This window comes from Jaculus jaculus, chromosome 3 (genome assembly GCF_020740685.1).
Source record: "Jaculus jaculus isolate mJacJac1 chromosome 3, mJacJac1.mat.Y.cur, whole genome shotgun sequence".
Lineage (NCBI taxonomy): Eukaryota > Metazoa > Chordata > Mammalia > Rodentia > Dipodidae > Jaculus > Jaculus jaculus.
In genome coordinates, this window is record NC_059104.1 from 188,802,391 (window position 1) to 188,815,389 (window position 12,999).

At 50.2% G+C, this 12,999-nt stretch overlaps 1 protein-coding gene across 6 annotated transcripts in view; it reads right to left on the reverse strand.

The window, feature by feature from the left end:
* Nucleotides 1–12,999, reverse strand: part of Nav2 (neuron navigator 2) — a 728,975-nt gene that overhangs the window by 66,143 nt on the left and 649,833 nt on the right. For all 6 annotated transcript variants that reach the window (XM_045145595.1, XM_045145596.1, XM_045145594.1 and 3 more), the window contains exon 13: nt 506–797. In XM_045145595.1, coding sequence (XP_045001530.1) covers nt 506–797 — 292 coding nt within the window. The remainder of the gene's footprint in view (nt 1–505; nt 798–12,999) is intronic.

Here is a 12,999-nt window from a genome sequence, read left to right on the forward strand (position 1 = left end):
ACATAGAAACTCACATATATGTGTGTACACACACCCCAAAGAAGGGAAAGAGGGCTAGGGAGGGAGGGAGGGAGGGAGGAAGGAAAGAAGGAAGGAAGGGGGGAGGGAAGGAAGGAGGAAGGGAAGGAGGGAGGGAGGGAGGGAGGGAAGGAAGGAAGGAAGGAGGAAGTGAAGGAAGAAAAAGGGGAGGGAGGAAGGGATGGAGAGAAGGAGGCAGGGAGGGAGGAAAGGAAGGAGAGCGGAAGGGAAGGAAGAAAGAAGGGAGGGAGGGATAGAGGGAAGAAGGGAGGAACAGAGGGAAGGAGGGAGGAAGAGAGAAAGGAGGAAGAGATAAAGGAGGAAGGGAGGGAGGGAGGGAGGGAGGGAGGAAGGAAGGAAGGAAGGAAGGAAGGAAGGAAGGAAGGAGAGTGACCACAGAATAGTGACCTGAAGAAGTCATCTATGATATCAAGGCCTTGCTAGGGTTAAGCTGGCAGATACAAGACAGTTCTGGCCTCTCACTCACCAGTCCCCGGGGTCTTCAGTGTGCCTGCTGGTGCAGATGGCTTTGTCCTTGGCACGGTGATACCCACTTGGGCTGTCATGCCTCGCCGCCATGAGCCTGTCTGGGAGATGACAGGATTCTTCTTGCTGGATGCACTTTTGTCAGACTCATCTGATATGTCTGAAGGGTTCCGCCTCCATTTGGAGCCTGGCTCCATCTTTACTCCACTGTCTGACCCTCCGTCTGATTTCTTTAAGTCATCACCAGACCACAGGGAACACCTCTCCACCTGTGAGTGCTTCTCGGTGTCAGTCTGTGAATAGAGACTCCCAGAATTAGGACACTCTAACACAGGCCAGGGAGCCCCTCACAAGGGACTCCAAAGACAAAAACATCCCCATGGGGCCTAGCTAAGGGAGTGACAAGGAAAAGACTTAGGGAAAGTTCAGACATTTGTATTCCACTTATCTTGTTCGCAAGCCCTCCTTCCCCAAGGAGAGACTATGAATGGATCCTCAGAGAGGAGGGGGGACAGTCACGGGGCCTGTGGAAGAGCAAGGGGAGGGTCCTGCGAGGGGGCTGCAGAGCAGAGGGAACAGCCCCCAACTCTGCCACTTGCAGACGAGTAGCCTCTAGCCCAGGCACTGGGTCTCCAACAGCACCAGCTGCTCGCCTTTCCCTTTGTTCTGCTGCTTTCCTAGCGGCTCCACTGGCAGCAAGATCTTGGTGTGGCAGCGCCGCGGCTGACACATGGCGAGGATCAGGCCATAAGGACTCCTAACCGGGTGAAGCCCAGCGCGCATCCCGCTCCCACCCCACTGAGTTTCTAAGCCTGGCGCGCTCAGACAAGGAGGGTAATTAGGCAGCTTTCCTTGGGAGCCTGGCCTGCTGGTCACAGACCGGGGGTGGGGGGGTGGGGGGTTGGGGGGGTGGGGGGGAAGAAGTACGATGTTAATGAAAGGCATTGACTGCTGACCTGGAGGAGGGTATGAAGGGGGTTGAGGAGGGTAGGCGAGTGCCAGAAGGAAGCAGCAGCATGCTATGGGGACAGGAGAGCTGGGCAGTGTTCTCAGGGAGGGTGAGCACTCTGGAAAGCAAGCCCCATACTTGCTAAACCAACTGCCAAGGGAAGGTCACAGCCACAGTGGCAAGTTGGGGAAATGAAAGTAGGCACTGAGCAGGACCCTGGCACAAGCTGTGACACACAACAGTGGTGCAGAGTACACAGTAGTGTATAAACAGCTTCACAATAGTGTGTAAACACCTTCCTCCACAGTATACAACAGTGTGCAAACAATTTCCTTCACTGGGTATACAATAGTGTGCAAAAATCTTCTACAGAAGACACAATAGTGCACAAACATCTTCCTCCACTGAATACACAACAGTGTGCAAAAAAAATCTTCCTTCACAGGGTACACAATATTGTGCAAACACCTTCCTTCATCAGGCACACAATAGTGTGCAAACACCTTCCACTGAGTACACAAGTGTGCAAAATCTTCCTCCAGAGTACATAATAGTGTGCAAACACCATCCTCCACTGAGTACACAATAGTGTGCAAACATCTTACTCCATGGAGTACACAATAGTTTGCAAACACTTTCCTTCATCAGGCACACAATAGTGTGTAGACAACTTCTTCCACGGAGTACACAATTACGTGCAAACACCCTCCTCCATGGATGACACAATACTCTGCAAACACCTTCCTCCACAGAAGACACAATAGTGTGCAAACAACGTCCTCCATGGAAGACACAAGAGTGTGCAAACACCCTCCTCCATGGAAGACACAATACTCTGCAAACACCTTCCTCCATGGAAGACACAATAATGTGCAAACACCTTTCTCCGCAGAAGACACAATACTGTGCAAACACCTTTCTCCGCAGAAGACACAATACTGTGCAAACAACTTCGTTCACAGAAGACACAATAGTGTGCAAACACCCTCCTCCATGGAAGACACAATAGTGTGCAAACACATTCCTCCATGGAAGACAAAATAGTGTGCAAACACCTTACTCCACAGAAGACACAATAGTGTGCAAACACCTTCTTCCACAGAGTACACAATAGCGTACAAACACCTTCCTCCACAGAAGACACAACTGTGCAAACACCTTCTTCAACGGAGTACATAATAGTGTACAAACACCTTCCTCCAGAGAAGACACAATACTGTGCAAACACCCTCCTCCACGAAAGACACAATAGTGTGCAAACACCTACCTCCACAGAAGACACAATAGTGTGCAAACACCCTCCTCCACAGAAGACACAATACAGTGTAAACACCCTCCTCCATGGAAGACACAATAGTGTGCAAACACCCTCCTCCACAGAAGACACAATACTGTGCAAACACCCTCCTCCATGGAAGACACAATAGTGTGCAAACACCCTCCTCCACGGAAGACACAAAAGTGTGCAAACCCCCCTCCACAGAAGACACAATAGTGTGCAAACACCCTCCTCCACATAAGACACAATACCGTGCTAACACCCTCCTCCACGGAAGACACAATACTGTGTAAACATCCTCCTCCACAGAAGACACAATAGTGTGCAAACACCCTCCTCCACAGAAGACACAATACTGTGCAAACAACTTCCTCCACAGAAGACACAATACTGTGCAAACACCCACCTCCACGGAAGACACAATAGTGAGCAAACACCCTCCTCCACAGAAGACACAATAGTGTGCAAACACCCTCCTCCACGGAAGACACAATAGTGTGAAAACCCCCTCCACAGAAGACATAATAGTGTGCAAACACCCTCCTCCACAGAAGACACAATACTGTGTAAACCCCCTCCTCCACAGAAGACACAATAGTGTGCAAACACCCTCCTCCACAGAACACAATAGTGTGAAAACCCCCCTCCATGGAAGACACAATAGTGTGCAAACACCCTCCTCCACGGAAGACATAAAAGTGTGCAAACCCCCCTCCACAGAAGACACAATAGTGTGCAAACACCCTCCTCCACAGAAGACACAATACTGTGCAAACACCCTCCTCCACAGAAGACACAATACTGTGCAAACACCCTCCTCCACAGAAGACACAATACTGTGCAAACAACTTCCTCCACAGAAGACACAATACTGTGCAAACACCCTCCTCCACGGAAGACACAATACTGTGCAAACACCCTCCTCCACGGAAGACACAATACTGTGTAAACACCCTCCTCCACGGAAGACACAATAGTGTGAAAACACCCACCTTCACAGAAGACACAATAGTGTGCAAACACCCTCCTCCACAGAAGACACAATACTGTGCAAACACCCTCCTCCACGGAAGACACAATAGTGTGCAAACACCCTCCTCCACAGAAGACACAATACTGTGCAAACACCCACCTCCACAGAAGACACAATACTGTGCAAACACCCTCCTCCACAGAATACACAATACTGTGTAAACACCCTCCTCCACGGAAGACACCGCAGTGTCATCTTAACTTTAAAGATGGGCAGAAACCAAAGTGACCAACCTCTGCCCCAACTACCTCAGCCCAGGTTTTCATTCTAGACATTTCTGGTACATTCACTGAACCAAAATTAACTCAATGACCATTGCTTGTCCCACATCATGCAGAGTCTGAGAATCTTTGAAGACGGGTTCCCATCTTTTAAATTTTATTTTATTTGTGTTAGAGAGAATGAATGAGCATGCCATGGCCTCTTGCTACTGCAAACATACTCCAGATGCACGTTTCACTTTGTACAGTTGGCTTTACATGGGTGCTGGCAGACTTTTCTAGCAAGTGCCTTCAGTGCCTAAGCCATCTCCCCAGCCCAGGTTCCCATTCTTTATGGAGTTTATAACCAGTGAAGGAAGCCAAGATTGCATACATCAATGCGAGTAGATAGACAACTGTGAAGTGTGATCACCTGGGAGAGAGGTGTAGCCACTGACCTATTTCAGACCATGATGATGGAGTGGGAACTGATGGTCAGATAAGGACTTCAGACAAAGTTCCCTCTGGAATGGGAAGGTAAGAGTTTGGGGAAGAAAGTGCCAGGAAGGCATGGGGCAGGACAAAGCTCAGCTTGGAAGCACTGGCTTAACAAATGCTCATCAAGAACCATGATGAGCAAGGAAGCTGGTTCGCCCTGGCAATGCAGCCGCAAGCAAATTCTAGCCTTCAACCCTATGGAACTCGCACTTCTGTCTGTTCCCGCACACTAGGATATACCCTAAGATGAAGCCGCTGTGTCTTTCACATGCCGGGTCACTGCATTCTTTATTCTTTTAATGTTCTTAGGTTATTTCCCACAATCAAATCATAACAGTGGCAGTAACAGTCATTAAAACCCAAACTGACCATGTATGACTGTGTGCCCGGCACAGAGCCAATGTACTTTAAAAATATGTGTCACTTAATTCAATCCTCATCAAAACTCCACAAGGAAGTGGCAGTTAACACTATCAATGTCACACGGGAAGTCTGGGGCACAGAGTGGAAAAGATACTCCCCAAGACCACACGGTGAGGAAGGATTCTAGCTACATGGACTCTAGTTTGTCTGGTGTTCACACACATTCCAACCCCTATACCACAGTACTTTCCCTTTTAAGTGCAAAGAGACCTGAGTTAGTACATGCACCTTAGTACCTATTAAAATATCTGCACCTAATAGATCCCCCTTTCCACAGAGACAGGCTGCTTGTGCCCAAAGCCCAAACTTGGATCAGCTACACAATCTGGCCCCTAGCAGAGCCTCTAAAACCCCATCCATAGCAGAAAGTTCACATTATCTTGGCCTGGAACCACAGCTTAGCCCTCTCCCTCTGGGAGAGCAACTCTCCATCTTTACACTGTCTCCGCTTGGTCCCAATAGTACTCAGAAAAGCTGGACCTCTGCCTGGGCATCCAGTGAACTCTGTCCCGAGCTATGTGTCAACAGCGTGTCGTAGGAGTCGGAAAGGAAGAAGCCCGGCTTCTCTGTTCCCTGTGCTGTGGCCACATGGCGGTACACAGAGCCCCTGCTTCTTGCCACCTCCATCTGGAGCTTCTCCTATGGCCTCTTCTTAGAGTCCCTGCTTCTTGCCACCTCCGTCTGGTGCTTCTCCTATGGCCTCTTCTTAGGCATTTCTTTAACTTTCAAAAGCCAAGCAGGAAGTGAGCAGAGAGCAGTCTTCCAAGAGTGGCCTGACAGTGCTGGCTTTGGGTGTTATCACCACATGGCTGTGTGGGACTCTTCCCATCTCTGAGATGTTATGAAGGGCGTGAAGTGGTCAGTACTACACAGACCCCTGACCCAGAGGTGATGGCCACCTGCAGAGCTAGGCATGGAGGGATTCCAGAAACAGCGGCTCTGTGTCACCAAGCTCCCCACCTCTGAAAGCCCCAGTGTTCTGTAGTCTGCCTTCAGCATTTATGCAATCGGTGAACAGGGTTTTGGCTTTGACATACGTTCCTCCTGGCCAAATTCACTGCAGATGCTGAGCGGACTGAAGCCTTAGCCACAGCACTAACCACAGTGTCCGTCATCACTGGTCTCTTATCTCCCAGGCACCACATTCCTCTACACTCTCCGTTCATCTCACCCTCCAAGACTGTACTGCTCTCCACTGGACAGACCTCCTGCGAAAGTACGGGCTTGAAAAAAGAAAAGGGGAACTTACTCAAAGTCTGAGACTGCAGCTACCCCAGGGTGGGTAAAAAAAGCGCTGGCCTGCCACCAGTGGTTTCTCCCCACATCCTGAGGGCATGTGGAGTGCGCTAAGGTTGTTCACAGCCATGCAAGATGTGCAAGACAGCAATTCTTGCCACTTAAGTCAGAATTTTATTTCCCTTGTGGGAAAGAATAAAGTGACATGGAATTATCTTTCCCCTAGGTGTTTTATTAAAAATTCCACAGGCGTTGGTAATGAGAGGAAATCTAGCCTGTGCTTCTTGGCACCCTGGCACACAGTGCCTTCCTCAGAGTCCAGAGGCAACCTGCACAGTCATGGACTGAATGCACAAGTAAATGCATGGTGGGCAGATGTGTGTGTCAGAACTCTGCCACCAACAGTGTCCTGAGAACAAAATATGAGGGCCATTGCTCAGGAATTTAAAGAAAATACATTAAGAATGCAGTACACATTGAACTACTGATACAGATCAAGAGAGAGGCAGAAAGAAAGGAAATGCCGGGCCAGGGAAAGAGGGGCTTGTGCATCCATCCAAGCTCAGACATTCACTGCTTAGCGTCTGCCTCGGGCCACCCCGTGCCCTGAGGCACAGGTTGATCGCTATTGCTTATCGAGTGAGGTGGCTGGCTGGTTCATCCAGGGGCTTACTGCGCAGCTCAACCCCAGGGCAACTGACTTCAGCATATGGGCTGCACACTGGACTCCACTTCCTCTCCTGAATCTACTCAGGCCTACCACAGAGGACTGCGCTCACCACTGACCATGGGGGCCCAGAGTGGCAGAAAACCAGCCATGCCCAGGGTGGCACCCTCAGTGCTTGTCAACATCCCCGAGGCAGCAGAGTCCCCACAGATAGGGGTGGCTCCCATTCACAGTGACCTTGTTGTTCTACTCCAGAAAAGAACTTCCCCTGCTCCTCAGGTACAAGACCCAGGCAAGGTGGGCTTTCCCGCGGGCATGGCAAACCCCGTCTTGCCTCCCAGTGTCCTGCCTGGTGGCCTGGGCATGGCACACTGGCCAGCACGCAGTTGCATGTGGCAGGAGCACAGATGAGAGCAGCCACGGGGCTCTGCGCGGCTCTGGGGGTGCAGCACACGTCTTCCCTCTCAGACAGGGGCAATCTGTGGCCACCAGTGTTCCTCCTAGTGCTTGAGGGAGGAGGTGGGAGGCTGCCAGGATGCTGACTCAAATATTTTGAGGTGCTCCCTAGACAGGAACAAAGGGAATGTCATGGAAAGTACACTACAGGATGGAGAGATGGCTTAACGGTTAAGGCGTTTGCTTGCAAAGCCAAACGACCCAAGTTTGATTCTCCAGGACCCACGTAAGTCAGATGCACAAGGTGGCATATACATCTGGAGTTCATTTGTAGTCGCAGGAGCCCCTGGCGTGCCCATTCATTGTCTCTCTCTTTCTCTCTCTGTCCAACTCTCTCTCTCTCAAATAAATACAAAAAAATATAAAATATATATATATTTTTAAAAGTCCACTGAAAGACATCTGACAACAGGCAGGTAACAACTTGGACAGGTCTGCTTCTGCTAACCGAAGATCCACTTCTTCAGATTTTTTTTTTTAATTTTTATTAACATTTTCCACGATTATAAAATATATCCCATGGTAATTCCCTCCCTTCCCACCCCACACTTTCCCATATGAAATTCCATTCTCCATCATATGGCCTCCCCATTACAATCATTGTAATTATATATATACAATATCAGCCTATTAAGTATCCTCCCCCCTTCCTTTCTCTACCCTATATGTCTCCTTTTTACCTTACAGTTTTTAGGATTTTTAAATCAGGAATATTTATATGAGAACCTGAAGAACAGAAAACCTCTTTTTAAATAAACGAAAGCCGTTTCTGCGGGGCTTCGAGCGCTCCCTGTGACACCCGCAGCATGAGAGCAAAAGGTGGCTCAAAGGCCAGAGCTGGGTTTGCACCTGACATGTAAGCATCTGCCCAGGCGCAGTGAGGGCTGTGCACTAGCTCTCCTCAGGGAGGGCCACGCACACAGGAGGGTCTCCGTGGACACAGTGAGGGCTGTACACTCAGCTCTCCTCAGGGAGGGCCACGCACACAGGAGGGTCTCCGTGGACACAGTGAGGGCTGTACACTCAGCTCTCCTCAGGGAGGGCCACGCACACAGGAGGGTCTCCGTGGACACAGTGAGGGCTGTACACTCAGCTCTCCTCAGGGAGGGCCACGCACACAGGAGGGTCTCCGTGGACACAGTGAGGGCTGTACACTCAGCTCTCCTCAGGGAGGGCCACGCACACAGGAGGGTCTCCGTGGACAGTGAGGGCTGTGCACTAGCTCTCCTCAGGGAGGGCCACGCACACAGGAGGGTCTCCGTGGACAGTGAGGGCTGTGCACTAGCTCTCCTCAGGGAGGGCCACGCACACAGGAGGGTCTCCGTGGACACAGTGAGGGCTGTACACTCAGCTCTCCTCAGGGAGGGCCACGCACACAGGAGGGTCTCCGTGGACACAGTGAGGGCTGTACACTCAGCTCTCCTCAGGGAGGGCCACACACACAGGAGGGTCTCCGTGGACACAGTGAGGGCTGTACACTCAGCTCTCCTCAGGGAGGGCCACGCACACAGGAGGGTCTCCGTGGACAGTGAGGGCTGTACACTCAGCTCTCCTCAGGGAGGGCCACGCACACAGGAGGGTCTCCGTGGACAGTGAGGGCTGTACACTCAGCTCTCCTCAGGGAGGGCCACGCACACAGGAGGGTCTCCGTGGACACAGTGAGGGCTGTACACTCAGCTCTCCTCAGGGAGGGCCACGCACACAGGAGGGTCTCCGTGGACACAGTGAGGGCTGTACACTCAGCTCTCCTCAGGGAGGGCCACGCACACAGGAGGGTCTCCGTGGACAGTGAGGGCTGTGCACTAGCTCTCCTCAGGGAGGGCCACGCACACAGGAGGGTCTCCGTGGACACAGTGAGGGCTGTACACTCAGCTCTCCTCAGGGAGGGCCACGCACACAGGGGGGTCTCCGTGGACACAATGAGGGCTATGCACTCAGCTCTCCTCAGGGAGGGCCACGCACACAGGAGGGTCTCCGTGGACACAGTGAGGGCTGTACACTCAGCTCTCCTCAGGGAGGGCCACGCACACAGGAGGGTCTCCGTGGACACAGTGAGGGCTGTGCACTCAGCTCTCCTCAGGGAGGGCCACGCACACAGGAGGGTCTCCGTGGACACAATGAGGGCTGTACTCTCAGCTCTCCTCAGGGAGGGCCACGCACACAGGAGGGTCTCCGTGGACAGTGAGGGCTGTACACTCAGCTCTCCTCAGGGAGGGCCATGCACACAGGGGGGTCTCCGTGGACAGTGAGGGCTGTGCACTCAGCTCTCCTCAGGGAGGGCCACGCACACAGGGGGGTCTCCGTGGACACAGTGAGGGCTGTACACTCAGCTCTCCTCAGGGAGGGCCACGCACACAGGAGGGTCTCGGTGGACACAGTGAGGGCTGTACACTCAGCTCTCCTCAGGGAGGGCCACGCACAAAGGCAGGTCTCCAAGTACACTGTCCTGGCTCTGCCCATACATGGACAGGGCCAGGCATTGTCTCTCTGGCTCTCTGCCCTATGGTGTGTACTGAAGGGCCATCTGGAAGCATGATGGTTGTTGTCACTTGGCTTTCTGTTTGTTTTCTGAGGTAAGGTCTTACTCTTGCCCAGGCTGACCTAGAACTCCATCTATAGCCCTGGCCGGCCTTGAATTCAAGGCACTCCCCCCTACTTCTTCTGAGTGTTGGGATTAAAGGAATGCATCACCATGCCCAGATGACTACTTTGAATGTAGAATGAGTTTCCAGAAAAATTAAAAAAAACAAAAACAAAACCACAAAAAGCATTGCCCACAAAGAAAAAAAAAAAAACTGAAAGCTGGGCATGGTTGTATACACCTTTGATTCCCCACACTCAGAAGGCAGAGGTAGGAGGATCTCTAAGAGCCCCAGGCCATCCTGTGATGACATAGTGAATTCCAGATTATCTTGGATCAGGGTGAGACCCTACCTCAAAAACAAACCCAAAAGAGAAAGAAAAGAAAACTGCTAAATCTATAACATTTGGCACGTGGCCAGTGGCAGGGATAGGGTCAGGCCAGGCATTTCTGCCTTGTATCTAATCACCCACTGGTGGTCACTCTCAGAGAGTGTGGTTAAGAGCTTGTGTTTTTCTGTTTTAAAACAAAATTGTTTATTTGGATGTAATAGCCTTTTCCCTTTCTCTTTTCCTTCCTCCCTCCTTTCTTTTCCTTTCTTTCTTTCTTCCCTCTCTCAATACCTCCCTTCCTCTCTTCCTTTCTTTCAACAGGGTCTCAGGTAGCCTCAAACTCCTTAAATAGTGCTAAGGAGGAGCTAAGGATGCGCTCCTGATCCTCCTGTTTGCCTCCAACTCCTAAGTGCCATAGACTTGCACCACCACATCTTAGTTACATAGTGCTGCAGCTGGAACCCAGGGCTTCATTTATGGTAAGCAAACACACCAACTAAGCTACATCCACCCCCTAAATGTCATAATGAAGTACAGAATTTTAAGATCTATCTTGAAGAAATTATATAAAATTAACGTACTTATATAATTGCCACTTGGGTCACTATACAAAGCACTCACTTGCCCTGAAACTTTGTGCCCCTTCTCATCATTTGGGTAGTAAGTTGTTTTTAAAATACAATCATCACACCCTACCACCGTCCCCCAAAACTTCTTTAGCAAAAAGGAGAATACAAGAAGTACCAGGTAATCCCAAAAGCAACATCCACATTTCACAGGCAATCAGCACCTACAATTCCATAGGACGGAATTAGCACCCATTGCCAACCCGTCCTTTCCTTAGCCCACCCGTAAAGAAGAGAAGCCTTCCTATGACTACTCTGTAGAGTACAAAGGGGATGAGGGAGGAAGAGGCCGGGAGAGAGGGAGTGGACAAGGGAGAGGGATATGCTGGGGTTCCCCCAAACATGTGGGAAAGTGACCTACCAGAACCAACTGCTAAGGAATGCTGGGAAGGAAAAGGACCCACACAGAATCCCACTATATTTGACATGAAAAATCCTAGAATTTACAGCAGGGGTTGGGGGAGACTCCTGTGCCTCAGGACAGGGTGGGTGTTTTAAAGCCCTATGGCTGGTTGGCAGCCATGGTGCCACAGTGGAGCATGACTGATCTGTCTAGAAGGGATGGGCACAGGGCACCTGTCAGTTGTTCTCATGCAGAGGAACTGAGAAAGCAGACACACATTTTCATGTGAAATGCAATTAAAAAAAAATGAAAGTCAGGTGTGGTGGTTCATGCATGCGATGCCAGCATTGGGAGGAGGAGGAGGAGGATCAGAAGGTCAAGGCTAGTCCTTGCCAGGCCAACCAGAGCCAGATGAGGCCCGGCCTCAAACACACACATGCACGCACGCACACACGCATGTGTACTGGCAAGATAGCTCAGTGGTTAAAGGCACTACTTGTAAAGCTTGACAGCTTGGGATCAATTCTCCAACACCCACATAAAGATGGACACAAAGTGGGTCATGCATTGAATCCCAATGCACCTACAATAGTAGAAGACAGAGCCATGAGAACCTGATGCTCCTGGGCCAGTTAAAAGCAATACTGTCTCAAAGAAGGTGGACTGCAGGCACCTCCATGTTGTCTTCTGATCACCTCCTACATGCCCGTACACATACACACACACACACAAATAAATACATTTAACACAAGGACACCCCCATGTTGTCTTCTGACCACCTCATACATGCCCGTACACATACACACACAGACACAAATAAATACATTTAACACAAAGACACCTCCATGTTGTCTTCTGACCACCTCATACATGCCCGTACACATACACACACACAGACACAAATAAAGACATTTAACACAAGGACACCCCCATGTTGTCTTCTGACCACCTCCTACATGCCCGTACATATACACACACAGACACAAATAAAGACATTTAACACAAAGACACCCCCATGTTGTCTTCTGACCACCTCCTACATGCCCGTACATATACACACACACAGACACAAATAAAGACATTTAACACAAGGACACCCCCATGTTGTCTTCTGACCACCTCATACATGCCCGTACACATACACACACAGACACAAATAAATACATTTAACACAAGGACACCTCCATGTTGTCTTCTGACCACCTCCTACATGCCCGTACATATACACACACAGACACAAATGAATACATTTAACACAAGGACACCTCCATGTTGTCTTCTGACCACCTCATACATGCCCGTACACATACACACACACAGACACAAATAAATACATTTAACACAAGAACACCTCCAAGTTGTCTTCTGACCACCTCATACATGCCCGTACACATACACACACACAGATACAAATAAATACATTTTAAAAAATCAAAACAAAACAAAAAACCTGCCATAGTATCCTGTTATAACAACAGTAATAGAGTCGGCCAAATAAGACAGAAATAAGGATGTAATAGACAAGTGGATAGTCCCCAGCCATGGGCCATGACACACTAGCCTTCCAGTACAGAGTTCTCAGTATATTCCTATGACTCCTGAGATCACACTTGAGCACATTGATAGCAGTGGCTCACTGTAACAAAGGGGACACACTGTGGCCTCATAAGAAGCCAGAGTCCCTGTCGATGTCTATAAACCAGTCTCCCCACACCGCAACAATGAGAATGTGTGAGACCCACCTGCACCACCCTGAGGCCTGGCTCCCTTTCCCCACAGGGCAGGAGACAGTCAGTGGAGAGAGGAAGCTGGAAGTCTGGCCTTCTCTCATCCACCTGGAATAAGTTGGACCAAAGGGCCTCTCTGCCCACA